Raw genomic sequence first — 27,341 nt, forward strand, 5'->3', positions numbered from 1 at the left:
ATTTTTTATTTTTAAAATTCATTTTTAATATAGTCTAAAACTACAAAAACATGATTTAAAATAAATAAAATCTTCAATATTTTTAAAAAATATAGTTTAACCGTAAAAACAAACACCGCTTTCCTTCCGGCCTGAAAGTAACCATCCATTACTCAAGCCCAACAAAAACAAAGTAAGAGCCCAAGATCATAACACATAAGCTTATAAGCCCAGACAGAGATATGAATTGATACAATATAAGTTTTTATATATTATATTATTCCATATTTATTAAACCCCACCATGAGTTGACTTGAGAATTGATACAATATCTGATACAACATGAATTGATACAATTTCTTTTCTTCCACTAGTTGCCATTTTCTTCCTGCACCCTCCCAGTCAAAGCTTGCTGCAATATTAAAATCAGCAGAGATTCAAGTTTCTGTTCTTGAATAGCCATTAGAAACAAGCAAAATATAAATGGAGAGCAGTGTTGCATCGAATTACCTTAAAGCAGGAGAGTGCGTACTGCACATCACTCTCTGAAATCTGGTGGTGAAGGACAACCCTAATCCTGAAAGTGGCAAGAAAGATGAGAAAAGATCTCAGCATTAGCTAGCCATGCAAGTATGTATCTTCACGCACCATGTTAGAGATTAATATATAGAACCATTCATAGGACCTTAACCAACAACAGTTGAGATGGTTTTTCGAACCATACATAAAACTAGTATGGTTACTGCAAATTCAAGCAACATAAAACCAAATGAGATGCGATGCCTTTTCTTTTTCTATTTTGCTAGAATTCATGGGGAATATTTGGGGTTTCAACGGACCTGACTGGGCTCTCTTGCATTACAAGTATACCATGCTGTTCCAAGTTCTTGCACAGCTTTTCTGCTGTGATTTTTGCTCCCTCTACTACGTCAAAAAATATCTGGTCAAACAAAATTATAAACGAGTGTAAATGTATCATTTTTCCAGGGTCACTAAATAAAGCTTTGAACAGGCACAAGCACGAGACAGAGATGTTCTCATATTTGTGCATGAATTTGTTGAATCTACAGAAAAATACTCAATTAAACAGGAAAATATAATAAGACCACAAATACTTATGAAAGAGTTTTGCAATCGAGATGAATTGATGAACTGGGAAATACACATTTTAGAACTTCTGGCAACGAAATTACTCACAATATTGGTCTCAACAGCAGCAACGTTCAGCCTTAGTCCTTTAATTTGATTCAGCCCCTCTAAAAAGTTAAAGCAAGTAAAGATTATCGGTTGATTTGTGGCGGGGGGGCAAAAAGAGAGTGACTCTGTATTATAGAACGCAAGAAGGAAAGGGCTAAATTACATAAATAGGGACACCATGTACCTGCTAGCATCTTAGTTTTCTTGTGATCATCCTCAAGCTTTATAACAGTCTCGTGAAGAGCAACTAAAGCAGCAGCACAAAGGATACCAACTTGTCTCATTCCACCTCCTAAGGTTTTCCTCAGGATTCTAGCCTAAAAGAGAACGTGTGAAAGTACAAGAGTTGGTATCCAGAAAACAAAAAAAACTGGTGTTCTTCCTTAAACTAAAATTTCATCCTACCTTGGCAATAAAACTTTTGGAACCAACAATAACAGAGCCAACAGGTGCACCTAAACCTTTTGATAGACACACCTGGTTCAAAAGTTTGAGATACATGAAGGAACATAATTCATTAACTAGAAACATTTTGAGAACGAATTGAGAACGAATGTGACTATTAGATTCCTGGCCACATAATCATACCGAAGCTGAATCTGCAGCTTGTAAAAGCCTGCGAACTGGAACTCCGAGTGCCTGAGAGATTTATTTTTTCTGGATCAGATACCGGAAAGTGGAAACAGTAGATTGTGCATGCTTTTGCATCACGGAAAACAATGGAGCATATGTGTTATCTCAATCAACACATGCATGGAAGAGCAATTTGCTCCCAAACTTATTACATAATCATAAATGAGCACATCAAAAATTATTTTACTCACTATAGATGCATTAAAAATGCGAGCCCCATCCATGTGAAGCTTCAAACCATGCTTTTTAGCCAATTCTCCAACTTTGTCGGTATATTCTACAGACAAGCATCTACCACCGCAGCTGCATTGATAGAGATCATCCCATAAGACATAACAGTTGAACTAAAAATGTAGAAGATACAGTAGAAGAAAAGATGAATCTCTTTCCAATGGTACCAAAATTTCAGAAAATTAAAAAGAATAAGAAAAACAGAATATCCAGAAATATAATGCAATTATCAATTATTAAACAACAGCCTATTAGTAATATGCTAGTCAGTATTAACTAAGTTCGACAAAAATCCCATAACCAAGTCAATATAGAAGAAGAGCACCTGAAGTTCACTAAAAACATTGATCGATTCCGATGCTCCGTTCGGTTTTAAAGCCATATAATTGTTCTTACATGCACTAATAATTCTTTTTTAATCCAATCCTAGATATTCAATTTTCTATTAAATTCCACCCAGTTGAGCTAGAAGAGGTTCTGTCTTTTCGTTCAAAATTTACAGTAGTTACCAACTCCAGTTGCAGATGGCCAACCTACTTATTAGAAGCAGCGTGCCTAGCATAAGACCAAGAAAGCAACAGGAAAGTGAAAAGACAAAAGCAGTGTTAAACCAAATCTACCAACTGTCCCTCACAGAAAATTACAGGGATCAAGGTGAAGCTCCCTAGCATTGATTGACAACCAAGGGAGAGATCAATGTAGTCCTCACATGCAAGTGGAGAGAAAGGAACATGCCAACGTCAAAATATGAGTCACATATATTAGAGTAATAGAATATCCAAGTCTTCTGAAACAAGTGGGATAAACCATTGTGCAACATAAACTAGTTACTCCACCAAAATATTTAATGTCATGGAAGAATAAAAAAACTCACTTGGCTTGTGTATTCTCCAAACAGATGAGCCTAGTAGTTGGATACACAATCTCCCCTCTAGGATCTCTAATTGCAGCTTCAATTAAATCAATATCCATTGTTCCATCATCGTTATTCTTCACAGTCCGAGGATGAACGCCTCCGATTGTTGAGATGCCTCCATTCTCATAAATATGGATATGAGAGTTATTTCCAAGTATTACCTCACTTCCCCTAATGTTGCAATGCACAAGAACACTAACAAGGTTACCCATGGTGCCTGATGGAACAAATAGAGCTGCCTCCTTGCCAGTGACTTTTGCCATTTCAGTTTCTAACCGTAACGCACTGGGATCATAACTCAAGACATCATCATCAACCTCAGCATTTGCCATAGCAGCCCTCATTGCTTCAGTTGGTTTCGTGACAGTGTCAGACCGGAGATCCACTGTTCTAGTCACCATTCTTGCTATAAAAGTACAATATAACAATAACAAAAAATCAGTCCACTCCTAAATTCATATCTTCACATAGTTATGAAAGTTTCAAAATGTAGAGCAAATTAAGATAGAAATTGCCAATTGTGAAGGAAAATTGATTAACGACAAAACTGCTGAGGATTTAAGCCCCTCTTAACCAAAAAAATGACAACAACAGAGTTCACAAGTCATGACTATTTCCTTCTAACACTAATTTTTACAAGGAAGTAAAACAATATAAATCTTTGCTTAATTCTTAACCAAAGTTTTAAGATCTGATCAGAAACCAAATTCAACTAAATTGATCCTTAATCGAAGTGGGATATATCTAAGTCACTGATAATATTATTGAGTTGCTCTGTTACTGTGAGGACTAGTACAGCAAGCCCAATGCATCTTGAACTAGTCTTAAGGAAAATAAAGTGATTTTAGCTAAAACCCAGTGAAGAATTTAACTCTGTACATGAAAAGGCAAAGAAAGAAAGACAGAGATGGACTACCTGTGCAAGTTCCTTTTCTTTTCTGTTTTTAACCCTGAAATTTCAACCTCTAAACCTGATACCAAGAAAGTTTCTCAATTGAACTGGCTGCCCACTTCCTTAAATTCTGCACGCAAGCAAGAACCATGAGAATTTCTATACAAATTACTTGTAATATACATTAGAATTCAAAACCCACAAAAATTATCAGGAAAAACTAAGCAGGATCATTTCCATACATGAACTCGGAGAAACCAACTCTAACTTGCATGTCACCAAGAACAAAAACAAAAGAAAAACCACTTAATCACCAGTTAATCAACTCAATAATCTTTCAGTTATCACACTTGGCAGCACTAAGAGATGACTCTAAAAGCAACCTTGACTCTAATTTTCATTCAAGAAAAAGTTTAGGCTCAAATCAAACTCTTTCATTTAGCCCAAAATCTGCAGAGTTTTATACATTGAGCTCAAGGAAACCATCACAAAGCCATGCAAGTCATCTTTAAATATGTACGTATTTCAACAAAATTTCCAAGAAACTAACCTTATCCGCCAGCCACTCAAAGTCAAAAAATGAAACAAACCCTCTACTTTTCTTAATATAATTAAAAGAAACCTGGACAATACATCGCCTTGAAAGCCTTTTAAAACTCGAAAAAATTCTTGAACAAGAATCCAGAAAACAAAGCTAACCAGAATTATCTATTTCATGTGAGTGAGCGTGGACACGAGCTAGCTAACTTGTCCACTTGGGACAGAAATGCTTTGGCATGGCATGCAGCGGCCAAAACCACATAAATAAGTTAAAAAGTTGAAAGAGAGGAATCACAAGATAAACCTGCACCAGCAGTCGGTGGTGGCATGCAATCCACTAGAAATTACGAGAAAAACTTCTGTTTCTTTCTATCTTGCTTTCTTGGAATCTGATAAAGCTTAATCCCCGCCTGCCCTTATAAAGGGAGAGAGACAAGACAGTACTGTATCAGCACTAGCATACTGTTTTGGAATGCCGACCAGTTAAGAATTTTAAATTTTTTAAGAAATTTTTTTTATATATATATTTTATTGTATCAATGTTAAATATAAATTTTAAAAAGTAAAAAAAAAATATTATTTTTATATATTAAAAAAAGCACTCTAAAAATCATCACTGCCAAGAAAAAAAACCCACATAAAAATCGCTATCTACGTGGTGGAAGGAATGCATGTAATCCACTAGGAATAATGACGCTCAGGTAGCTTCCCGTATGCTTCTTATAATTTGTTTTCGTTTTTGCTTTTAATAGCTTATATTACATCAAATTCATGATCGATGATGATTTAGCACATGGTATTTTTCATTTTTAAAAATTATTTTTCATTTAAAAATTATTAAATTACTAAGTATTTTTTTATATAATTTTATTAAGTTAATATAAAAAAAATTAAATTATAAAAAATATTATTTTTATATATTTCTAATTAAAAAAATTTTACATAATGAATAATTTAACATAGTTCTAATGGTCAAGAAAGTATATATCATGGAAAGAAAAAAAAACAAAAACCAAAAAATAAATTAAATCGAAAAAACTAGAAAAAAATAATTAAAAAATTTAAACCATAAAAAAAAATAATTAAAATTTTAAAAAAATAACTAAAAAAACAAAGATACAGTACTGTGTAACTATGGAAAGCAACTCTGCTGGCGCCTGGCGGCTTTACTTTTCCATTGGCTTCCCATTTGGTCTCCTTCCTTAAAAAGTGACCATCTTTCTCCGACTAATGCTTTAGAATTTTTAGAGGACGTAGTTTTTACCTCATGTCAATAGATTTTGAATAATGCATTTTTTTAAAAAAATTACTTTGTGCTGTTGCATGGTTATTAAATTCCACTGTTTTGGTAAAACAGGTTAATTTGAATTGATGATTTTTTTAAAAAAAAAAATTTTAAAATTATAATATTTTATTTTTAAAAAATAAAAGGAATTGAAGACTTTTATAACTGTTTAAGTTTGGCATTGCCGTTGGAAAACGTTTTTGAAAATTCTTTATTTTGTTTGCTTTAAATTGATATGTTTTTTATGTTTACAAATAATTTTGATATGGTGATGTCAAAAATAATTTTTAAAAATAAAAAAAAATATTATTTTAATATGTTTTGGAATGAAAAGCACAAGTAGTTTACGTGTTGAGATTATGATTCTGAGTTGTTTTTATTAAATTTAATTCGGTTTGATGTGTCAATTAAGATTTAATTCGGACCGGGTTTCAAAATAATAAAAGGATTAACTCGGTTGATTCATGATTCAATTAACCCATTTAAAATTTATATTTATATTTTTTTAAATAATATTTTTTTAATTAAAAAATTAAAAAATATTATTTTAATTGATACAATACCAAATTCAGGATTCATTACTATACTAAATAAGTGAAAACCACCAGCCCATCTATATATTAAACCAGGCTTTAAGGGTTGTGCCAATCTTAGCCCAAAGTTTATACAATATTACTGGGAAAATCAAAATAATTTCTTAATGTCACCAAAATAATCAAGATTCGAGATTTATATCATAAAAAAAATGGAGTATAAATTCAAAAAAATAAAAACTGAGAATATTCAAAAAAGAAAGAAAGAAAGAAAGAAGGAAGGAAGGAATCTCATGGCAGCTCTTCACACAGAGAAGATAACATCAGTCATCAGGCATTAACCCTGAAAGAGACACAAAAATCGTTTGGATTCTAATACTTTAAAGATCCTACAGGGATCCAGGAATCTAGAAAAGGGAAACCCCACTACCATCATCAATCGCCCTCAAGAATATTATTGTACATGTAATTGGAGGTTGCACCTTCAAAACAAAAAAGGGCCACAAAGAGCACCCACTATTTTTACCATGCTTGTATATTTGGCCATTTTTACTTGGATTACCAGTCAAATGAGTTAATATAGATTAATTTTAATTTAATTTCAAATAAAATCATTTTAGAATTATTTTTTAAGAAAAAAATTGAAATAACAATGTTTTAAAAAAAAAATCAAGCTTGTTTAACCAGATCAATTTCCACATGTTCTTTTTTTAACCCAACCTAGGCTAGGTTTTGGGTTCACCCACTAAGCTAGCCGGGTTTAATAACAATGAAGTGTTGTGCCAAATTACTATGAGAAAACTTTTACAAAGCCTAATCACATGTTTAGGTCAATATTACCTTCTCCAAAGCTTAGAAAATACATGATTGGTGATACAAGTCAAAACAGTTTTTATAAGTAGAGTTTTAGAAATTATTTAATGATAAATTCAGTAACTTTAAATAAATGATTGTAATAAATAAAAGAAAAAACTTTAAATTCTAAGAACAAAAGTGTTTGTTCTTGTTTTGATAAGATAAATGCTCTAGGAATTAAAGTATGAATGCTTGGAGAAAGAAAATTATGAACCCCTTACTTGAGTGGTTTATGAGATATTTATAATTCCTGAACTTTGTCATTTTGATGAAGTGAAAGGGTTTGAGAGTTATTTTCTTGTGATGACATTAACGAGAGATAAAAAAATCTTCCATATAATTAATAATGGACTAATATCTCTTACATATCATTAATGAAATGAAAATATAGTAGGTTATTGGAAGATATTTTATACACATATAGATATAGGGAGACAATTATTTCTGACATGAATAATTCATGTTAAAAGTCTTAAAAATAAATAAACAAAGTCTTATAACCTTAACATGAGTCTATAATGACCCTTAGACCAATTGCGTTTGACACGCAGCCACACACGGAGAAGGTGAGTCTAACAACTCATCAGACTTGTTCATTTGGACTTAGCATGTGACTGAACTCAAGTATGTTAGGTATGATACTTTGTCAGATTTATTTTTATTTGGGCTTAACACGTAACCGAATCCAAATATATTGGGTCTGGTAGCTCGCCAGATCCATGTTTATTTAGGCTTAATATATAGCCGAACTCAAGAATATTGAATCTAATAGTTTTTCACAATCATCTATTCATATGTTGATGAGTTACTATCTTGTTATTCAGTTTTTTTTTTTAATATAGAATTTTAGATTTTTTCACGAAACATAAAAGTTACTCATTCATCGATAATGGATGGATGGCTCTTCCACTAATAATGGCTTATAAAAATGAAAAACATGCATGCATTATGCAAGCAGCTAGTGATTGATAGGCTAATGTAAGAGTACACAACTTCAGAGAGAGGGGGAGAGGGGGGGAGAGAGGAGGCTTGAGTAGAGGTTGAATGGAGGCTTGAGTTTATCCTTCCAGCAGGAAGAGAGGTTCGTTTTGGGTTGTGCTTAGTTGGGATGATAATGTCAAAAAAGTTATCGAAATTTGGTTGGATATGCCAAACCTAAAAGTGGATGCGCAAGTAAACTAGTGGTTGTGTGTGTATGATTTTGCGATGATAAAATATGTTTTTTAAAAATATGTTTTTATTTAAAAATATATTAAATTTTTTTTAATTTTTTTATATCAGTATATCAAAATTAATTATAAAAAATATAAAAAAATTAATTTAATAATTTTTAAATAAAATATATTTTCAAAAATCATCTAAACCCATGACACTTCCAAACAGTTGGCTACGTTAGATTGTGACCAAAGTATAAAGAAAACAGGGGATGCATGGCATGTGCTAGTGCTTTAGGTTTGTTTATGGAACTAAAGGGGATGCTTGAATAGAAATTTGTTTAATTTATTTCATCAACTTGTAAATGTCCAGTTTGATTAGCTAGTCTCTAACGTCTCTAAAAAATATATTCTGAGCTTTTTTTACTCGTAATTGTTAGAATCTGATCTAGTTTAGAACTTAAATAATTTGATTGTCAGAGGACGAACTAATTTGGGGAAAACACGCATCTTTTTCCATTCCGGCAAGCGTAGCTCAAATGGGACGATGACTTCAACCACGTTATCCATTGAGCTTGTTTAGTGCATTCAATTCTCATTCAAATTCTTGATAATAATTTATGGCTGAGATGGGTGCATCTGGTGTTTTTCTTCTTCCACCACCAGTCAATTCCAGATTGATATGACAAAAATAAAAATATATGTAGTTGGAAAGACAAACATGAAAATAAAAAAATAGCGTCAGCTTATCCTCTGTCTTTTCTAGCCAGCTATCTCTTCAAATCTCAAATCACCAGACGTCTTATAATGCATGGAACTAAATACAATGGCTAGGATGCTTCGAGCCATAGCTCACAAGTCGGAGAATTGCAATGGAAGTTGAATATTTAGAAATCCCAAATGGTAATATTCACACATGACAATCGACTTTCAAAGCAGCTGCCCTAACGTTGAAACTCATCTCTCCCCAACATCTAAACGGTGGCAAAAATATTGAGAAAGCTTATCTTTCAATGGAACACAAGGACACAGCCAGGATAAGCTCAAGCCGGTATTATAAAACACCACATGTGACAACCGTGAGCAGCCCCGGGTGCGGCTAGCAGAACCATCATGCCCTCGACTACTACTATTATTGATTCATTACAAAATTTTCCATTCATTAATTGAATACTCAACAGAGGAGAAGTGAATACAACATTTTTCCTTCATAAATATAAAGATTCCTCAACCTAACAACAGTTACACCGAACAGTACATGCAACCAGATTAGTACTTTACGAAATGATGTAACAAAATGATGGGCATCCATGTCCAGTTCTGGTAGGAACATGAGAGGAAAAGGAAAACTCCCGAAAAAATCTGATTAATCACTACAACAATAACCATATCATTATCAGCCAGGCACATAAGAGATTAACCTTGGAGCCGTGCTTCATTTTGTTCACAGAAATCATCCAAGAATAGAGGAATATTTTCATGGATTCTTCAGCAATTTCTACCCCTTGTTGAACAATTGGGACACTTTTCCCATCCAATTCTGAATTCCCCTATTCAGAGTTAGTAAGATCAATGACAGGCAATTTTCCCTCATCTTTCATTTGATTTACTTTATCATCCCCGCCACTGGAAACCTCCATCATATCAGCTTTGTCATAGTCATCAGCTCTTTCTTGGATACTCTCCCCTTCAACAGAAGCTAAGCCATCCATAATTTCTGTGCTCATAACATCACCAGCATCCCCATCAACAGAAGCATCATTCACCTTAATCTCCACTGCAACACCAACAGTAGATATAATATCTCCTCTGTTTATTGAGTTCCCTGTCAGAACTGGAACTCCATTTTGGTTATTTCCATCTGGACTCGAGGGATTAGCACCAGAAGCTTCATGGCCATTACCTTGTACAATTGTCATCTGCCCCTCATCAGAAGGCACATTATTGGTTAAGCTTGTATCCGTGGCCAGTGCACTGTGCACCTTCTCTGAATCAACATCCATTTGCTGCTCTAAAACTTTCTTGTCAGATGAACCAACTGGCATAGAATTTCCATGTTCATCTGGAGTCACAGGTTCAAAAGGTTCAGAGTTGAGTATGGCAGCTTGCTTTGTTGCAGCTTCTGCCAACTCAAGTGCTCGATTCTTTGCAGCAATTTCTTCTTGTTGTATTGCTAGTGCTCTGTAATTAATGATGAGCTGTTGTATCCTTTCCAGCTCAGCCACAAGATCCCCATATCTCCTTTGCATAGTTTGCTCTAGCTCCTTTTGCTTCTGAACTTCCTCCCAAAGACCATTGATCCTGTGTGATGCTGCTAATTGCTCTTGCCTCTGCAAAGCTTGGAAGCACTCTAGTTCTGTTCCAGAGGTGTCCATCTGCTTTAAGGTCAACTCAATTGGTGGCAAAAGCTGCCTTTCTGCCCGCATCTGTTTATTCAAATATAAGAAATTTAGTACCCTAAGAATTGTGACCTTGACAAGCTATATGCAGGGTTGAAACAAGCATAAGATCATGGTAGGAACCAGTACTCTAGGGTTCTAAAGATCAGTAAATCTACAGAACTCAGTGCAAAGTTCTCTGGGATTGGCTTTCAGCCTTTCCTTTGCAGCATAGGCAAAAGGTGAAGAAGGCCCCTTCCACCCTTCTCACTGCTTGTATAACATAGCATTAGAGAGCCCTGCTAGTATGGCATAGAATTAGAGAGCCATGGCCACATTTTGTGCTCACAGCTATCATACAAATCTCCTACAATAGGTTCCACCAACTAACATTTTATTCCTTGTATTAAAATAAAGGAAAAGTCACCAAAAACCAAGAAAAAGCAAGCATGAAACTACAGGAAGTTATATTGCATTAGATATCTTAATATAATGAGCATTAGAGAGCCTGGCCACATTTTGTGCTTACAGCTAACTTACAAATCTCCTTCAATAGGTGCCAATAGCTAACATTTTATTTCTTATATCCAAAAACAGAAAGGGAAAAATGTGAAAAAGAAAGAAATTGAAAGCATGATATTACAGGAATTTATATTGCATTAGAGATCATAATATAGAGATTGCTGCTTCAGAATTTATGGAGTTGATAATGAAACAGCACCAGAGAAATATTTTGAATCCAAGGACCTCACAACAGCAAATAAACTAATCTAATAGCAATTTCTGTGTCACCATCAAAGGGCTATGACTATATTCTGCAACAAAGATAATGCACAACTCTTTTAGCGTGCTCTTTAAGACCACATATTCCAGTGACCATAAATTCATAAAGCAACATCAATTTGGACATACAGAGTAATAAGATGCAATTATACAGGAAAATAAGCTTTAATATTGTTTAATTTTAGTTGTTTAATTCGGTTAGGATTCTTCTCTTAATTACAGATATTGACTTTCCTTCTTTAAAAGAGATAATATTAGGGTTTTGCTGCCTATTTAAGAGCACCTTTTCTATGTTGACTTGTTGAAAATAAATTGAACAGTGATAATCAACTTTTGCTCTCCTCTATTTCTTCTCTGTTTATCCCTCTCCTACGGCGACTTCTTTCTTCTCTGCACTATTTTTATATTCTTCTATTTAGTCCCTCTCCTACAGGGAATTCTACTCCTCTCTACCTTTGCTACTATCCTGTTCTCAGGTACTGAGAACAGAGAAAAGGGTGGAAACTACAAAAAGTAACAAAACTAATTAACACGCAGTAAGAAAAGGAGATCCTTATAATTTGCTGCAAGAAAGAAAATCAATGACAAGTTGCACACCAAAAGGAACGAAAATAACAACCAAAGGAGTGGTGTAATGTACAGTATGTCTAGAGTCACAACAAAGAAATAGTTGATGAACCACAATATACCTGATAACCTTGTGTGAGAACATTAACCTTCTTCTCAAGCCGTAATGCCTTCTCCCTTTCAGCCTCTAACCTTGTTTTCACATTCTCAAATTCATTCTGCAATGCTGTGAGTTTCTCCATATTTCCAGCAACACTGGAGAGACCATAAGCGTTGCGAGTGGGGAAGTACATGAGGTCATTTATACATGTTTTGTGTGCTTCAACAAATTCATCAAGGGATTCATCTTCATGGCCCATAGCTACACGTATGTACTGAGCTTCCACTTTTATCAAATTATCAGCCTGCAAAGAAGAATATAACCATCAGTCAGTGGGCAAACAGACAATCACTCTTCACTAGACATGCTTGTAAAGTCCTATGACAATGCATTTTCCAACATTGCAAATACCACTAGAATAAAGATAAAAAAAGAACATCCAGCAAACTAGCCAATCTGCCAGTATATAATACATTTCCAACACATCTTGTAATTTTTGCCTCTTATACTTTGTATCCAAAGATGAAAAAAATGACTATACAAAGATACAACATTGAAAGAGAACATAAATATATGGGTTTGAAGATACACAGCAAATCTGTCCATGTCGACATAAAGGTAAACATTGCTCATGATTCACCTCTGGTAAATAGGTTGTGGGCAATGCCGGTGTTAACATAACTCATAAAGGTGAATTGTTGATAATTTTTGGAACATCATCTCCAAGGAGAAACTTCCATGGAAAACAAAAGTAATCTGAAAAACTTCCTAAATATAATTATCTTCAAAGAATAAAAGTACAGGAAATTGAATAAGAAGCATTAAAATGTGGATACTTTAGAAGTAATGCAGCTACATTAACGAAAGATACAAAGTGCTGAACAACAGTGAATATTTGACATGGATCTAAGAACATCATCAAAGAAGTTAAGCAAAAGATATTTGGTCACACACACACAAACAAAAATAAAGACATGCGAAACATATGACCACAGAAGCAATGATAAAATCATGAAAAGGGAGAAGATGTTATTCAGCAAGGACATTATAAAATGCATACTTGTTTCAGCTCATCTTCTTCAAAGTCCTCTATCACAGGGATAGAAGCAGCAGATCTGTTTGAAGGGTGCTTGGAGCCTTTCTTTTTCTCCTTGCTTGGCTTCTCTTCAAGTGGATACTTTGCATTATCATGTTCTAGTAAGGCTAGAAGCTCCTTCCTTATCATTTCATCAGCCTGTTCAATTGATGTAGGAGGAACAAAGGAACTCTTATCCCCATCAGCTCTCAGCAAAGAATCTCTAATTAATTCCAAAGAAGCAGCAGGAGGCCGAGGGAGTTCCCTCTGCAGTACTTTTGATCTCTTCCGAAGTAATGCCTGCTGCCGAGCTTCTTCCTCAGCTTTTGCCCTGGCTATTCTATCAGACATATCCTCTTCAATCTTCTCTTCTGGTTCTTCATTTTCCTCAGGAGGCGGTTGAATGACTATCTGGTATTCATTCTTCGGCTGTGGAAGATTACCAAGACCAGAAATCAAATTCCTTCTCAGATCAGCCTGTCTTCGTTGCTCAAGTTTTGCACTATCATGCATATCCATATCTTCATTTATATGGAGTTCATCCCTGATGGGAGTTCCTTTTGGGGTCATCCCAAAAGAATCCCTTGACGGTGTCATACCAATTCTGGGCGTAAGAGCAACACTGCCAGGAGTTGCAGAAGGAGTCAGCATTGGGTTTGGTGTTTGAATCTCCCGTTTCTTAGGAGTAACACCAGAGAAATCTGAAGGGTGCAACTCTGGATTCTCTCCCCCTAGCAATGGTGTTTGCGACTCCCTCAACCGTGCTAAGTTTTCAGCTTCCATCATTATAGCATCACCCTTGCCAGCAGGAGTTCTTTGAGGGGTTCGTAGCGGTGTCATTCCTTGGCGTGGTGTTTGGGCATAGTTTGCTAAAAGAGCACGTGTTGCACCGCTCCCTTCTGTGAGTTCCTCACTTCCTGCAAGAAGATCACTAGCATACCCCATCTTTGCAATATCCTCCAATTCATGATCTGAAATCTGTGGTGCAGGAAGCATCAATTTTGACCTCTTCCTTACTGTTTCCGGATCATTCAGCTTGTTTGCTTGCAGTATAGCTGATGGGGCATCTTGCCTTTCAGCAATTTTATTCTTTGCCATGTCTTGCTTTCTTAATTGTGCTTCGATGTCCATCCTTTTTTTCCCCTCAAGTTCTTCAATGGTGGTTGGGAACTTAGGTTGTTCCACAGGTCTATCTTCATCAGCAACGTCATAAAATCCAGGAGGAGGTCTTTTCTCAAAGGGGATTTCAGAATTATAGTCTATACCCTTTCTTTTCCTCTTCCGATGCCTATTATCAATACCAGCAGCCTTCAGTTCCCTCCTTTTCTGCAAGGAAGCAAGCCTCCTAGCTTCTTCAAGCTGTTTCTCCCTAGCCTTTCTTTTAGCCTTTTTACCTTTAGTATTTGCTAACCTAGCTCGTGCTTCCGAGAGCATTTCCTTCTCATCCTCATCCATATCAACAGGATCTGGACGTGCAGGCTTAGATTCCGGATTTGGATCAATCTCACCAGGGCGCAATTTCCGTGGATCATCACCAGGATCATAGCTGTCATCCTTAACACAAGCTGCATCAAGCAGCTTCTCGTAACGCTCAAGGCACTGCGATGGAGTCCGTCCAACAATAGGTGCAATCGTCCTCCACTGAGTGGGCATGAGCTTAGCAAGATGCAGTAATTTCTCATCCTCCTCTCTAGTCCACTCAGTCTGCAAAAATCCCAAATTTCACTGTCTTGCATTCATCATTAAAACCACCACAAAATTCTAAGAACCATTTGTGTTTTTTCCTAATTTCCTAATAAAAACAATCAAAATCCTAAAAACCCACTTAACCATTCATCAAAAAATCACTACATTCCATTATCCAAAAAAAGAGTCTTCTGCCAAACAATCACCTTAGAAAACCCTTAAAAATAAAACTCACTTCAACATTCATCAAAAACCACTCCACTATCATCATCCATACAAGAACAAACCAAGAATTCATCTTCAAGAAACCGAACAAAATCTATCAAAATTCAAGAAAGGCATGAAAAATAAGAAAAAGAGGGGAAAAGGACGTACCTTTTTAATGGAAGGGTCAAGCCACTCATACCAACGAGCTTTACATTGCTTAGCAGATTTACGAACAAGAAGAGAAGAAATACGAGCCCACTGATTCTTTCCATATTTCATAACCGCCGCTTTTAGTATTTCATCCTCCGTGTTCTTCCACACTCCACCCTTTATCATGATCCTCATCTTGCCTGCCTTTTCTTTCAAATCCCACTAATCTTTAAATCTTGCAAAAAGGAAGGAGAATGAGATTTGTTAGGGTTTTTGTGTTTTTCTGTCTCTTCAGTCGGGCAAGCAAAGCTAGAGATACGTCTCGCAGAAATCCTAGTTTTTTTTTTTTTTTTTTGTCTGATGATGAATGGATCTGGCCTGAAGGAGTCTCTCTTTATTGGGCCGCCCAATTTCTAAGATCGTTGGATCGGACGGTGGGCGTTTTCTGTTTTAAATTTGGGCGTACCCATTAAATAGAATTTAGTTATTTTGTTTAACAACATGTATTAATTAAATAAACACAATTATTAAATCCAACGATCTAAAAACACCTAATATATTAATTTAATATTTTTTAAAACAAAAAATAATTTAAAATACACTTTGAAAAGAGAGGAGAAGCTATAAAAATTCCAAACTCTAAACGGGAAGTCTGCTCCCTTTTACTTTTAAATTGAATCCTTGGATCAGTGCTCGAAGAATTTACTACATTCATGTTAATGCACCAACAAACATGGAGCATGCAGTGGCGCAAACGAGAAGGGAATTATGAATATAATCAATTATCACTGTAAAAAATTATCTTATCATTTTATTTTTATTTAAGTAGTTGTGAAAATATTACCAAGCACAATATTTTTTTTTTTAAAAAAAAAAAACTACCTTCTCCAAGGGGAAAAACCATTTATGGTTTTATTTTAAAATGATTTGGGAATTAATACAAAAAATTAATAATTAAAAATGATTATGAATTAATAAGTATTTATACTTAATATTTAATCCATTGTATGCGGCCAAAAACAGAACAAGGGAAGAACAAATATACAGCAATGCTATTTTAACCAAAATTTTCTTTTCCTATTACTGTTCCATTTTTACAAAGTTCCTCATTTCATTTCACAACTGAATGAACTGAGAAAAAACAAGAAACAAGATAAAAAGCTTTATGCACTGTTCCTTTGGCCTCTTGACCGGTTGATTACCGATAATATGATGCTAGGATGTAGAGAATGGCTGATGTAGCAGTGGTGATTAGCAGTTCCTACATAGGAAAACATGTTATATCACAGCAGGCACCAAACAGGTCAGCAACAGATAGAAAACATAGACAAAGAAAAACCATCAAATGAAGAATGAGCTGCTCCACAAATTCTGACCATAAGCAGTCGAGTTCGACGAATCCAATAACTAAATAATTGCCTGTTTCACACAAGCTAAATATTTGATGCATGAAGCAGGTCTTCATGCATCAAAAGCAATGATGGAGCTCCATCAAACACATTGGCCAAAGAAATACTGCAATGAGACTACTTATACTAATAAGATAGTGATTTTGCAAGAAATTTGTCTATTCTGTCTAAAAAAAAGGGGAGAATGCAAATTTGCTTGAAACAGTTTCAAAATAGCTATTTTGCGCCTTTGTGTTCGAATGGAGCCCTTTATTATATCTTGATGAAATTCTGATTGTTGTGAATAACGTATCAAAGCCACTTCGCCTGTTTGATCAAAATTAGTTGTATCTTGAGTTGTGGATTGCTTTTCTGGCCCATAAGTGCTCATGCGAAAGCTAATTGCCATTCCCAGTTTACAAAGAACCTTATGAATACAGGCAAGCACTCTACTATATGTAAAATCATTTAAACCAATCTCTGAAAAATATTTTTAACCACAAAATCACTAAATTTTAGTTCAAAAGCAACTCTATATCTATACGATGAAGCCCATTATTCAAGACAATGTGTCAAGATCGCTACCTGATTATTGTAAAGAAAAGCAGGTATGTAACTGCCAGCCATCTCAATCAAATTCAAAATACCAGTGTATGCCTGCAAGGTATCAGTCAATATCAATGGCAAGGCACATACATGAGAACAATAACTCAAACCAAACTTTGATGCATCAACAGAGAAACCAAAGAGGCAAGTATAATCCTATCCAATGGTTTTGAGAAGTATTTTCCTTCAGTAATTAATGGAACAGGAACAAAAAGAGTACACGCAGCACAAATCAAATGAAAATAGTCTACCTAAGACCATGTGCAGGAACCAATTGATCAGAAGCGGAGATTTAGAGAAGGGACAAAGATTAAAGGTCATCTTAGTTTAAATGGTTTTACAGAAATTTTTCACATACTTTGAAGTATTCCCCCATCCCCTCCCCACGGTGGCCTCCTCATCACAAATCAAATTCATCCCTTAATGAAACCATTAAACATGCAAAAACTTAGATCACTTTCCAATTTGATTAGCCAAGGGTTGCTAGACAAATCTTGTAAATGTAATATGGTCTTCCATTTACCATAAAATTCATAAACCAAATTCCAAAGAAAAGTTATTTAGTAACCATGGAATTTCAAGATCTAGTATTATTTAGTTTCATTTAGAAGCTTACACTAGTGAGAGAATGGAGAAGTTTTGAAACATTTCTATTTTCAATCTAAGAAACTCAGGATTGCCTAATTTAATTGAATGCGTGTTGCATAGCATGCCAATTAGTTTTCCAAAAACATCGGTTGCAGATTAAGCCACTGATGTGTGAGCTTATCAACAATCTTTCCAAAACCACACCAAAAAATTGGAAAAGGTATAATACCAAGGAGGCAAAAGTGATAGAGCCAAAAACTAGTGCAAGAGCACGAAGTATCCGTTTTCCCAACCGCAGTGTTCGCCCCTCATCTTCACCACCTTCCTGCAACCAAAAACATCTCAGGTGTTTATAGCAGATTGAAAAACTTGATCAGGCACGTCAAGCTTATTGCCGGTGCCACCAAATTTCATTTAACACAAGATGGAAAGAATGCTGTAGCCTAAATTATACTCACTGAATATGTCGGTGATACAGGAGGTTCAAAGGTTTTTAACTTCTCAAAAATTCGATATACAAATGCAAAAGCCAAAAACTGAAGAGGTTTATACTCAGCATTGCGTTTGATAAGAATCCAAGCTGTCTGCAGAAAGACAATCAAAACATGAGAATGGAATCTAACAAAGAACGCAGAAAGCATCACTGTTATTAAAAACCTCAAAAGATGAATATTTAAGTCAAATCATAAAGGCCAAATTATAAGCCTCTAACAAAATAATTCTGTCTGATGGATTGATTAGTATTACTAGTGCAACTATTAGCCACTTCACTAGACCCTCTGTTACTGACATTTTTGGTACCCCCAAAACCTTGTATGAGCATGATAAATTTTCATGGACATTTTCTACTTCTATATACAAAAAAAGAAAAAGTACATGTCTCTGAGGCCTGCAGAAAACACCCGAGTATAACAAAGTTCGCTTATACTGCAGAAAGGGTTCAAAGATGCCAATGCGTTTAAAACAGACAAAATAATTCAAATCGTTAATGGGGGTTATCAAAGTGTTGAACATCCACTATCATGGAAAGCAAAATTCTGTCTATGAGGGTGTCCACATTTAAATCCATAATTATTTTTTGCTGACTAAATGTAAAGTTGAGAGAACTCTTCAGCTCATTTAGGTTTTTTCCCCACTTAAAATTACATGTCCCATTCTTCGGTGTCAACTGATTTGCTACCGTCAAATGTCAACATCTTGCAGGCTGACTGAAATGAATATTTTTGGAAAAGAACTACAATCCCTCAAGATCATGAAAACTTCAACTGACTGAACTAATCAAACCATAAACAAAATGTCCTTATGTGAATTGCAGGTTGATAAAATTAAGCTCAGAGCTAAAACTAAAAATAAAAATGGACAAATAGACAGTAGAAACAACAATCTAGCAGTTACAACACTGCATGCCACCTTCCTAATTGCTGACAGCTACACATGAAACTAAAGACTTCCTTGACCTGACATATCACAGACACCCACAGAAACACAGAATTTTCATAAAGAAACATTAATAATTACTTACAAATGCGGCAGATATTGCCAAGTTAATCCGCATGTCATTTTCACTGGACTTGGCAAACCTGAAACATAGTACGAGACTTTACAATACTGCTGAAGGAGCAACTATAACATACATGAAAAAGGAAAAAGAACTGTTTTAAGATCTCTAGTTAATTAAAGCAAAGCAAAGCAAATCAGACCCCATCCTTGACAGAAATTGCAAAGAAAAACTAAAAGTAAAGGGAAATGTGCATAACTTCTATAAAATGTACTAAATACCATCCTAATAAGTTTATACGTAATGTTGAGGAAAGAATTTCCCATGATATGACAAAGTAAGTAGCCCTCACATCTTCACTTTAGGAAGATCCAACCCTCTTCATACAGCCATGGTCAGTACAACTACGCTCTAGGCAATTATCAAATTCATGATCTTCTCATTAAGGTTTAATCTATGGTTGGTTATAGGATCATAGACTATAAATAAAGGTAATACGGGAGAAAAAAAATTAAAGTGCATAGCACCGCATAAATAAATTTTGCACCACATTCTATATAAACTACTATGATGAACAAGCTCAAGACCTTGGTCCCCATGGTACAACTGGCTGCTTATCAGCATATTTTATGTCCTTGGCAACCTGCATTTTAAAAATACATAGAAGGATATTATGATAATCAATAGGAGAATGAAATGGATCCTAAAAATGATCAGAATATCAATAAAACATCTCTGACAAAAAGGCATCTACAAATATCAACAAAATTTTCAAAGTGGCACAGCAGATAGAAGATAGCCCCCAAAGTTGCACAGCAAAATGTTGCATACACAAGATTCTTAATGTATCCCAAAGTAACTTAGATACGTGGTTAAGAAGAGATTGCCAAACCATTTCATAGATGAAGAGGTCACTGATAAAGTTTTTACTCTATAAAAGAAGAGCAATCGTGAACTCAATCTAGAAGAGGCCTCTTTTGGGTTTCTTTCAGGCACATCCAGATATAGCTAGAAAATTTTGTGTGCTTATTAGGAGCATATTAAGTTTTTTTGTTGTTTTTTACATGGATATTAAAGCTGATAATTTTCTTCTACTAGCTAACTATAATCTATCTAGAAACCTACACATGGATGGAACAATGTGGAGACCACCGCAAATATCATCAGATATTTCATGATTAATTCATCAATTCAAAGGCTCTAATGAAATAAAATAAAATAAAGTGCATCATGAACCATACCTTGAATGAACCATATGTCACACCCTTCTTCCGATTAGTTAACTGAGCCATCATCAATTTATCATATGCCTTCTCTAGCTGGAGGTGATATATAGCAAGACCACAAGACATCCCCAATATAAGACAAATTCCTCATTTAAAAGACATAAGCAAGTAGAGATAAGAAGAAATCAACACAAAACAGTTACCAACAAAATCTTTTTCTTTAAGGAGATAAAAGTAATAGCATACTTGAGCAGCAGCTGCTTCATCACCCTGTTTCTCGGCCTCCTTGCGCTTTTTTTCATAAGCTGCCTTGACCTTATCAAACCCCTCAATGGGATTCACACCAAGAACCTGAATTACACGAACCCAAAAATAATTCGAACAAAAATCACAACATCCTCATACACATAACAATTCTACAACATCAAAACCTCAGTGCAAAACCTCGAGTTATCCAAGATTACCTCATATGGGTTTAAATCATTATCTGACCCAGAACCTCCTGCCGCTGATGCAGAAGCACAAACAAAACTTTTATGCTCCCTTACCGCTCTAGGAAATCTGATAAAAAAATTAAAACACAACGCTACCATCATTATATGCCCCAAATGCAACTAAACCAATAGCTATATAAAAAAAAATCGGCATGCATACACTCATACATAACTGAATTTATCAATTTTTTTATTAAGAATCTTAAAATACAAAAACCCATTTCAGAAAAATGATGATAGCTCAAAATTCAAACTTTGGCAAAGCTTCTTTCTGAAAAATTCTCAGCAACCAAACAGTTGAAAACCTCTGTGCCCATTAAGAATCACTACATATACTAAGCTCCAAACAAAAAACCTAGCTCCTTTAAGACTCTTTGTGCTGGGATTATGCAAAAGGATTGGGACTTTAACGAGAATTCACAATTACATGATTGAGGAAGTTGGGGGTTTCAAGACTGAGATCTTGAGAGTGTAATTCCTCAGGGAAATTTGGGTTTTAGGGCAGTTAAGCATATTTGAAATCGCTAAAGCCATTGATTTCAATGATTATGGTTCTGTGGGAGGGAATTGTTGAATTTGAGTTTTAGGGTTTTTGATAGTTTTACAGATTCTATCCGTTAGTGCTTGTTTGTTTGTGTCAACCATGGGAATTCAATTCCATTTCCGGGAATCCCTTTGCTTCTCTATTCTTTTATGTTATTTATAAAATCAGTCGATAGATTATATATATGTGAGAAGTCGCCGGGTGACTTGATAAATTAACCTGTAATTTAACTTGATTCACGATGAAAACACAATTTGATTATTTAAAAAAAATCAAAACAAAGTTTATTTTAATTTTAAAAAAAATAAAATGATATTTGATTTGATTAATCTAATTTAATCTGGATAAATTTAAACCTATACTTCCAGTCTAATTATAAACTAGACCAAGTTTAATAATTTTATGTTAATTTCTTCTATAAATTTATTCCTACACTTAATGTTTTCTTTTCAATTAATTTCTTAAATTTTGCTTCAATTCTATATACATAAATTTATTTATAAATTAACTTTAATTATTAATGTAGTTAATAATGGACCATTGTAGATGTCATTAAAATATAATAAATTAAAATGATATTTTTTTTATTTTTAATATTAATATATTAAAATTATTAAAAAATATATAAAAAACTAAAAACAATAATTTAAAAAACAAGTTAAACAGAAAGAGGTACTTGTTGACAAATATAACTATTTTATAAGTTAAATTTCTATCTAAATAATTCATGTTTAGGCCATCTCCATGGACTTTCACAAGATGATATATATATATTGGATGAAAATAAGGATAAAAATAATTAACCATAGTTATGATTTTTATTATGGCCATAAGCAGTGACTGAGTTAAGAATCATTAACTATAATCTAAATTAAATTCTAAATCAGGTTGAGTTTAATTATTATTTATTAAACTTGTATATATAAACCTTGATTTTTTTTGGATACTTATAATTATTTTTAATAAAGAATGGAAAGAGTTTATTATGATTATCATCAATATTATTTTTTAAAACAAGAATTGTATCCAAGTTTTTAGTTCAAGGAGTATGCGCGGGAGTAGACATACAGAAATCGACATTGAAAGTCAACGGGTACTCGTCAGGTAGTATTCCCAAACCTCGCATTGGAAGCTCAGATTGGGTTCAGGAAGCTAGGCAGGAGCCCGGTGCCATCTCCAAACGCCTTCTCTCCATCCTCCGAAGGAAAGTCGAATCCCAGGAGCGACGGGTACACCTGAAATAGGTTATGACTAGTTACAAGACCAGCGTAATGCTGCGGGTCTATTTTTTTATATAAAAAAATAAGATTAAAAAATGTTAGGTATTTCTGTAAAACTATATTTAAGAGTCTTGAGTTTGACTGCAACGACTGACTCAAAAATAAAATTTATAATGTTAATAATAACATTAAACTTGTCTGACCTAAGTTTAAGTGAGTGTGGTTGCAACACCAGACCTAACAGCCTTAGATGTGAGTCTGGTTGCAAAGTCGTGTCATAAAAGTGTGATAATTAAATAAATTAATGAAAAAGAAAAAAACAAAGAAAAAAAACCAACAGGAAGAAGAAAAAACTAATAAAGAAAAAGAAAAAAATCCGAATTAACTGGGTTAATCCTTCAACCCAGGTTAACCCATCAAATCTGAAATTTGTGTCATGAAAGTTTGATAACAACATAGAAAAAAATTGATGGGTTAACTGAGTTAAACCGTCGAACCCGGAATACATGTCATGAAAGTCTGATAATTAAATAGAAAGAAATTTAACATTAACAAACCAAACTAAATGAAAAAATTAATTAAAAAAAAGTCAAAAAAATACCGGGTTAACTCGTCAAACTCGAGATCCATGTCATAAAAATCTGATAACTAAATAAAAAAAATAACATTAACAAACTAAATTTAAAAAAAAATTATTAAAAGAAAAAAACACAAAGAAAAAAGCAAAAAAAAAATTTAAATAAAAAAAGAAAAAAATTTAAATAAAAAAAAGAAAAAAAACAGCTATATTTTAGTATATATTATTATTATATTATTATAAGTATAATTATAATATATAAATTATATGATTATAATTATAATTATAACATATAAGTACAGGTGTGGGAAAGCTACAGTGCTTTTCTCACGCCTTTTAGAGTAGTACTTAATGAGAGAGGGGGTGAGCGATGGATAGCTTTCATTGAAGATACCGGTTCTTTATTCCCAGATGGCGAGAATCAGCCCTTTTCAGCGTTTTGGGTATAGCATATATGTTGGCGAGAGAATGGATTTTAGAATCAGAATTCTCTATTTCTAAGTAAAGAAATCCAGCATTCGAACTAAAGAGATGCATGAATACATTTCTTTCTCGATGCGGATGAAATTATAAATAAGGTTGGTTTAAGGTGTGCTAAGCATAGTTGTCAAACCAGATTTGGAGGTTGACCCAATTAAGAAACCGGGTTCCGGATCACACGGATCAACCCAGGTCAACTCGAATCAACTTAAAAAAATTAAAAATATATATTTGAACTTTTAATATTTCATATGAAAAAATTAAAAAATAATCCATGTGAATATAAAGTATATGTGTTGTAAATAATGAAGTTTAAAATATTATCTCAAAAGGTTTTTTATCTCACATCGAAAAGATATTATGTTATCATTTTAAAGATTGCATTTGTTTTTCACCAGCTTTTGTGTTTAGGGTGAAACAAACGCAGCAAGGTGTTTGGTAACAAACCAAACTGCGTTTTGTACTGTGGAGCACACTAAAGAATTGAGTTTGAAACGCAGTTTTTACATGCTTTTCTAACTGAGTTTCATAAAACCCTGTTTGTTTTTGCGTTTCAAAAGCGCTTTTGAAAAAAAATAAAATTTTTTATTTTTTCTTTGCTTCAAATTGATATATTTTTTGTGTTTTCAGATCATTTTGATACGCTGATATCAAAAATTATTTTTAAAAAATAACAAAAATATTATTTTAATGCATTTCCAAGTAAAAAGCACTTTAAAAAGCAACCGTAACCACACTTCCACCAAACATTTTATACATGTTTTTTGCTACACATAAACTTCAATCACAATTTTTATCAAATACGTATCTAAATCCAACTAGCAATAGTTAACCGTATTTTAAAAAAAAAAAAATTAAAACCACAACCACAAAAGCTACCTAAAAAACAAACACACTAGTTTTTTTTCTTTGTGAACATAAAGTATATATATTAAAGGGTTTCAAATCTCGTATTGAAAATATTAAATATTCTTCTAAAACTTTGAAAATTATTAATAATCAACTAAAAAATATAAAAAAAAAAATCCTCTGCTTGGATAAAAACACATTTTTAAAAAATTTAATCCCTACCGGTTCAACCAGGTTGACTATCTTTTTGCTTTTGCCAATCTTTGATCTTAACCAACCCTGTCCAGCGACCAACTTAACTAGATCCCAGACAAACCTGCCAGATTACTAATGGATAAGGCGCTCTTCTCCGGAGCGGGAGATTGTGGGTTCTAGATAAATTAAAACAATGTTTTTAAAAGCGTTTGCATGGCCTAATTCTTGTTGATTAGATAAATAAATAAAAAATTGATGTTTTTTTAAAAAAAAATTCTGAATTTGTTTTTTTTTTAAATTAAATAACACTAAGAACATTAATTTAATATTTTTTTTACAAATAAAATACATTTAAAAACATAAACTACTGTACTCTCATATAGTCTCTTTAAAATAAGAGAAACGTTACGTTTAGTTAGAGAGACTATCCAAATTGTCCCCAACTTTCAAACGCTTCTCCTGAGTTTCCTGCTTTCAAGAGAAGTTCATACCAAAACTTCATATCATTTTTACCACTGAAACCATTCATGGCTTCCATCGAGGCCATAGAACTAAGCATTTCTTGGGACGAAGCTTCCTGGAAAATTGGTGCATTATCCGAGGGGCCTTGCCTTTGACATTTACTTTGATGAACCTTGAAATTCGCAGGCTGTGATGAACTAGTGTTGTTAACCATTGCCCTTTCTGGTGTTGTTCTGCGATGTTCAGTTGGGCGTCCCATATTCTGTTGAAATCTCTTTTTTAGATGGCTGTGCCAATAATTCTTTATCTCGTTATCTGTTCTTCCTGGTAATCTTGCTGCTATAGCAGACCATCTGAGGATCAAAACAAAAAAAAAGCCATTAAGTTTCGGGGCCTTCGTGTAAAATGATATGTACAGAAAAATTCCAAGATGGTTTTTGAGCTTATAGATATGTTTAATCTTCTTTAGACTAAATCTTATGCTCAGGTGTGTTACGAGGCTTGCGAGAGTAGAGTTATCATCCTTGACACTCATACCTGCTTTTAGGGTTGTGACAATTTATTCATTGTAAATTCATGTTAAATTTAAATTATCGATGGAATGGTGTTTACGTCGACTAAATATTTCATGCTATTTCCCAATTTTCTTGTAATGAGTAAATATAGTATATGAGATATTCTAATAAATTAATTATGTTTATTTTTATATTTCAAGAGTATTTTTAAATTAAAAAAATATTATTTTTATTTTAAATTAATATTTTTTTAATGTTTTCGTATCATTATCATTATCAGAATCACAATCAAATTAAAACACTTTAAAAAAATCATTATCATAATCACAACCATATCCTCGAGTCATTAAGTGTTAAAGCAAGGATTTAATACAGAAGAAAAATGGAGAACTCAAGAACACATACCTATTTCCAAGATGATGATGTAGCTTAAGGATAGTTTCTTCCTCTTCGTTGCTGAAATTTCCTCGTTTAATGTCTGGACGTAAGTAATTTATCCACCTAAGCCTACAACTCTTACCACACCTTAATAAACCTGAAGAGAAATTATAGGAGCATATTATTAAGGGACTAAGTAATTTCTCAAATAATGACACAACACTCAACATATATATATATATATATATATATATATATATATATATATATATATATATATAATTCCATGAAATACTGCAGCTAGCTTCAAGAAATATTCTACTTTGGGTTTAAATTTCATCACTGTCCCTAACAATTCATGACAGGTCATATATATACATCTTCAGGAAAAGCTTATATATCGAAAATCAAAGTCTTTGACATGCTACTTTGCTTAATATTCTTGTTCTCTAGCCTCCTCCTACATTTCTAGCACTGCATTTTGCCCTCGATTTATCAAGAAAGAAAGAAAAATGTGCATGGACTGAGATGAAGAGAGCAAGTGAACAATCTAGAGATAACTAAAGCATGAAGAACATAATTACCAGCTTGTTTAGGGAGTGCTCGCCAATTTCCATGCCCATAACTTCGAATGTAAGATACCAAGATTTGATCTTCTTCGGGAGTCCAAGGTCCCTTCTTTAACCCCATCATTTCACAACATGGAGCTCTCCCCATTTTTTGTCCACGAATTTGGATACTTAATTCTCTGTGTGTGTGTCTCTCTCTCTCTCAGCTATCAACGTTTCAAATGTCTAACCAAGTACCCTTTTATTCCTTTATAGTAGCTTTGTGCCACAAATGGCCCAAGAATTGCATAGTTTTCAAAGGTCTCACCAACAATCCTTTTATTACTTTATAGTTGCTGATGAATGTTTTTTCCTTTTTTTTTTTTTTTTTTGTTAGTGGGGGTATTTTGACCAATTCATGCATATTTATAATAATTTCTTTGAATTCTGAAATTAACAATTATATAAATTTCTAGTGGTTATAAGGTTTGTGAAACTTAAACTAGTGATATTTATGAGGAAAATCTAAAATCTGACCTACACTAATGAAGTATATAGTGTTTTTTAAAAATATTTTTGATATTAACATATTAAAATTATTTAAAAACACTT

At 33.7% G+C, this 27,341-nt stretch overlaps 4 protein-coding genes across 9 annotated transcripts; all 4 read right to left on the reverse strand.

Moving 5' to 3' along the window:
* Window positions 1-226: 226 nt before the first annotated feature.
* On the reverse strand, window positions 227-4,851 carry LOC133667882 (low-specificity L-threonine aldolase 1). 6 transcript variants are annotated; one of them, XM_062087566.1, is made up of 11 exons: window positions 4,693-4,851; window positions 3,873-3,978; window positions 2,915-3,362; window positions 2,001-2,112; window positions 1,765-1,815; window positions 1,582-1,653; window positions 1,361-1,493; window positions 1,177-1,235; window positions 819-919; window positions 490-556; window positions 227-391 (listed from the first exon to the last, which is right to left on the reverse strand). In XM_062087566.1, exons 3-11 carry the CDS (start codon window positions 3,355-3,357, stop codon window positions 350-352), a joined length of 1,080 nt encoding a protein of 359 aa, XP_061943550.1. In that variant the 5' UTR covers window positions 3,358-3,362; window positions 3,873-3,978; window positions 4,693-4,851; the 3' UTR covers window positions 227-349. The 6 variants fall into 6 exon arrangements, with proteins under 6 accessions (XP_061943550.1, XP_061943553.1, XP_061943554.1 ...); XM_062087569.1 differs by having other exon boundaries at window positions 4,684-4,817; XM_062087570.1 differs by lacking the exon at window positions 4,693-4,851 and adding an exon at window positions 4,548-4,684.
* Window positions 4,852-9,404: 4,553 nt separating this feature from the next.
* LOC133667950 (cell division cycle 5-like protein) lies at window positions 9,405-15,528 on the reverse strand. The gene is made up of 4 exons (XM_062087664.1): window positions 15,180-15,528; window positions 13,104-14,822; window positions 12,066-12,347; window positions 9,405-10,641 (listed from the first exon to the last, which is right to left on the reverse strand). Exons 1-4 carry the CDS (start codon window positions 15,354-15,356, stop codon window positions 9,766-9,768), a joined length of 3,054 nt encoding a protein of 1,017 aa, XP_061943648.1. The 5' UTR covers window positions 15,357-15,528; the 3' UTR covers window positions 9,405-9,765.
* Window positions 15,529-16,216: 688 nt separating this feature from the next.
* On the reverse strand, window positions 16,217-21,650 carry LOC133668172 (protein CHLOROPLAST J-LIKE DOMAIN 1, chloroplastic-like). The gene is made up of 10 exons (XM_062087915.1): window positions 21,389-21,650; window positions 20,932-21,028; window positions 20,714-20,818; window positions 20,483-20,560; window positions 19,829-19,884; window positions 19,266-19,323; window positions 18,202-18,327; window positions 17,973-18,068; window positions 17,135-17,206; window positions 16,217-16,422 (listed from the first exon to the last, which is right to left on the reverse strand). The coding sequence occupies exons 1-10, from the start codon at window positions 21,493-21,495 to the stop codon at window positions 16,360-16,362; spliced, it is 858 nt and encodes a 285-aa protein (XP_061943899.1). The 5' UTR covers window positions 21,496-21,650; the 3' UTR covers window positions 16,217-16,359.
* Window positions 21,651-25,199: 3,549 nt separating this feature from the next.
* Window positions 25,200-27,025, reverse strand: LOC133706248 (transcription factor MYB4-like). The gene is made up of 3 exons (XM_062131742.1): window positions 26,766-27,025; window positions 26,209-26,338; window positions 25,200-25,641 (listed from the first exon to the last, which is right to left on the reverse strand). The coding sequence occupies exons 1-3, from the start codon at window positions 26,896-26,898 to the stop codon at window positions 25,251-25,253; spliced, it is 654 nt and encodes a 217-aa protein (XP_061987726.1). The 5' UTR covers window positions 26,899-27,025; the 3' UTR covers window positions 25,200-25,250.
* Between the last annotated feature and the right edge of the window lie 316 nt (window positions 27,026-27,341).

The sequence above is a fragment of the Populus nigra genome, chromosome 11 (genome assembly GCF_951802175.1).
Source record: "Populus nigra chromosome 11, ddPopNigr1.1, whole genome shotgun sequence".
Lineage (NCBI taxonomy): Eukaryota > Viridiplantae > Streptophyta > Magnoliopsida > Malpighiales > Salicaceae > Populus > Populus nigra.

Coding starts and splice junctions, on each gene's coding strand:
- LOC133667882 (XM_062087566.1), bottom strand. CDS start 3,357: ATGGTGACTAGAACAGTGGATCTCCGGTCTGACACTGTCACGAAACCA. Junction 1,654..1,764: donor AAGCTGCAGATTCAGCTTCG/GTATGATTATGT, acceptor CTTTTGAACCAG/GTGTGTCTATCAAAAGGTTT. Junction 1,494..1,581: donor CCAAAAGTTTTATTGCCAAG/GTAGGATGAAAT, acceptor GTTCTCTTTTAG/GCTAGAATCCTGAGGAAAAC.
- LOC133668172 (XM_062087915.1), bottom strand. CDS start 21,495: ATGGCTTTAGCGATTTCAAATATGCTTAACTGCCCTAAAACCCAAATT. Junction 19,885..20,482: donor TGACATATGGTTCATTCAAG/GTATGGTTCATG, acceptor TTTAAAATGCAG/GTTGCCAAGGACATAAAATA. Junction 16,423..17,134: donor CTTTTCTTTACAATAATCAG/GTAGCGATCTTG, acceptor TTTCCTATGTAG/GAACTGCTAATCACCACTGC.
- LOC133667950 (XM_062087664.1), bottom strand. CDS start 15,356: ATGAGGATCATGATAAAGGGTGGAGTGTGGAAGAACACGGAGGATGAA. Junction 14,823..15,179: donor TTGACCCTTCCATTAAAAAG/GTACGTCCTTTT, acceptor GGATTTTTGCAG/ACTGAGTGGACTAGAGAGGA. Junction 12,348..13,103: donor AAGAAGATGAGCTGAAACAA/GTATGCATTTTA, acceptor TCTTCTTTGCAG/GCTGATAATTTGATAAAAGT.
- LOC133706248 (XM_062131742.1), bottom strand. CDS start 26,898: ATGGGGAGAGCTCCATGTTGTGAAATGATGGGGTTAAAGAAGGGACCT. Junction 26,339..26,765: donor AGCACTCCCTAAACAAGCTG/GTAATTATGTTC, acceptor ATTTCTCTTCAG/GTTTATTAAGGTGTGGTAAG. Junction 25,642..26,208: donor CATCATCATCTTGGAAATAG/GTATGTGTTCTT, acceptor TTTGATCCTCAG/ATGGTCTGCTATAGCAGCAA.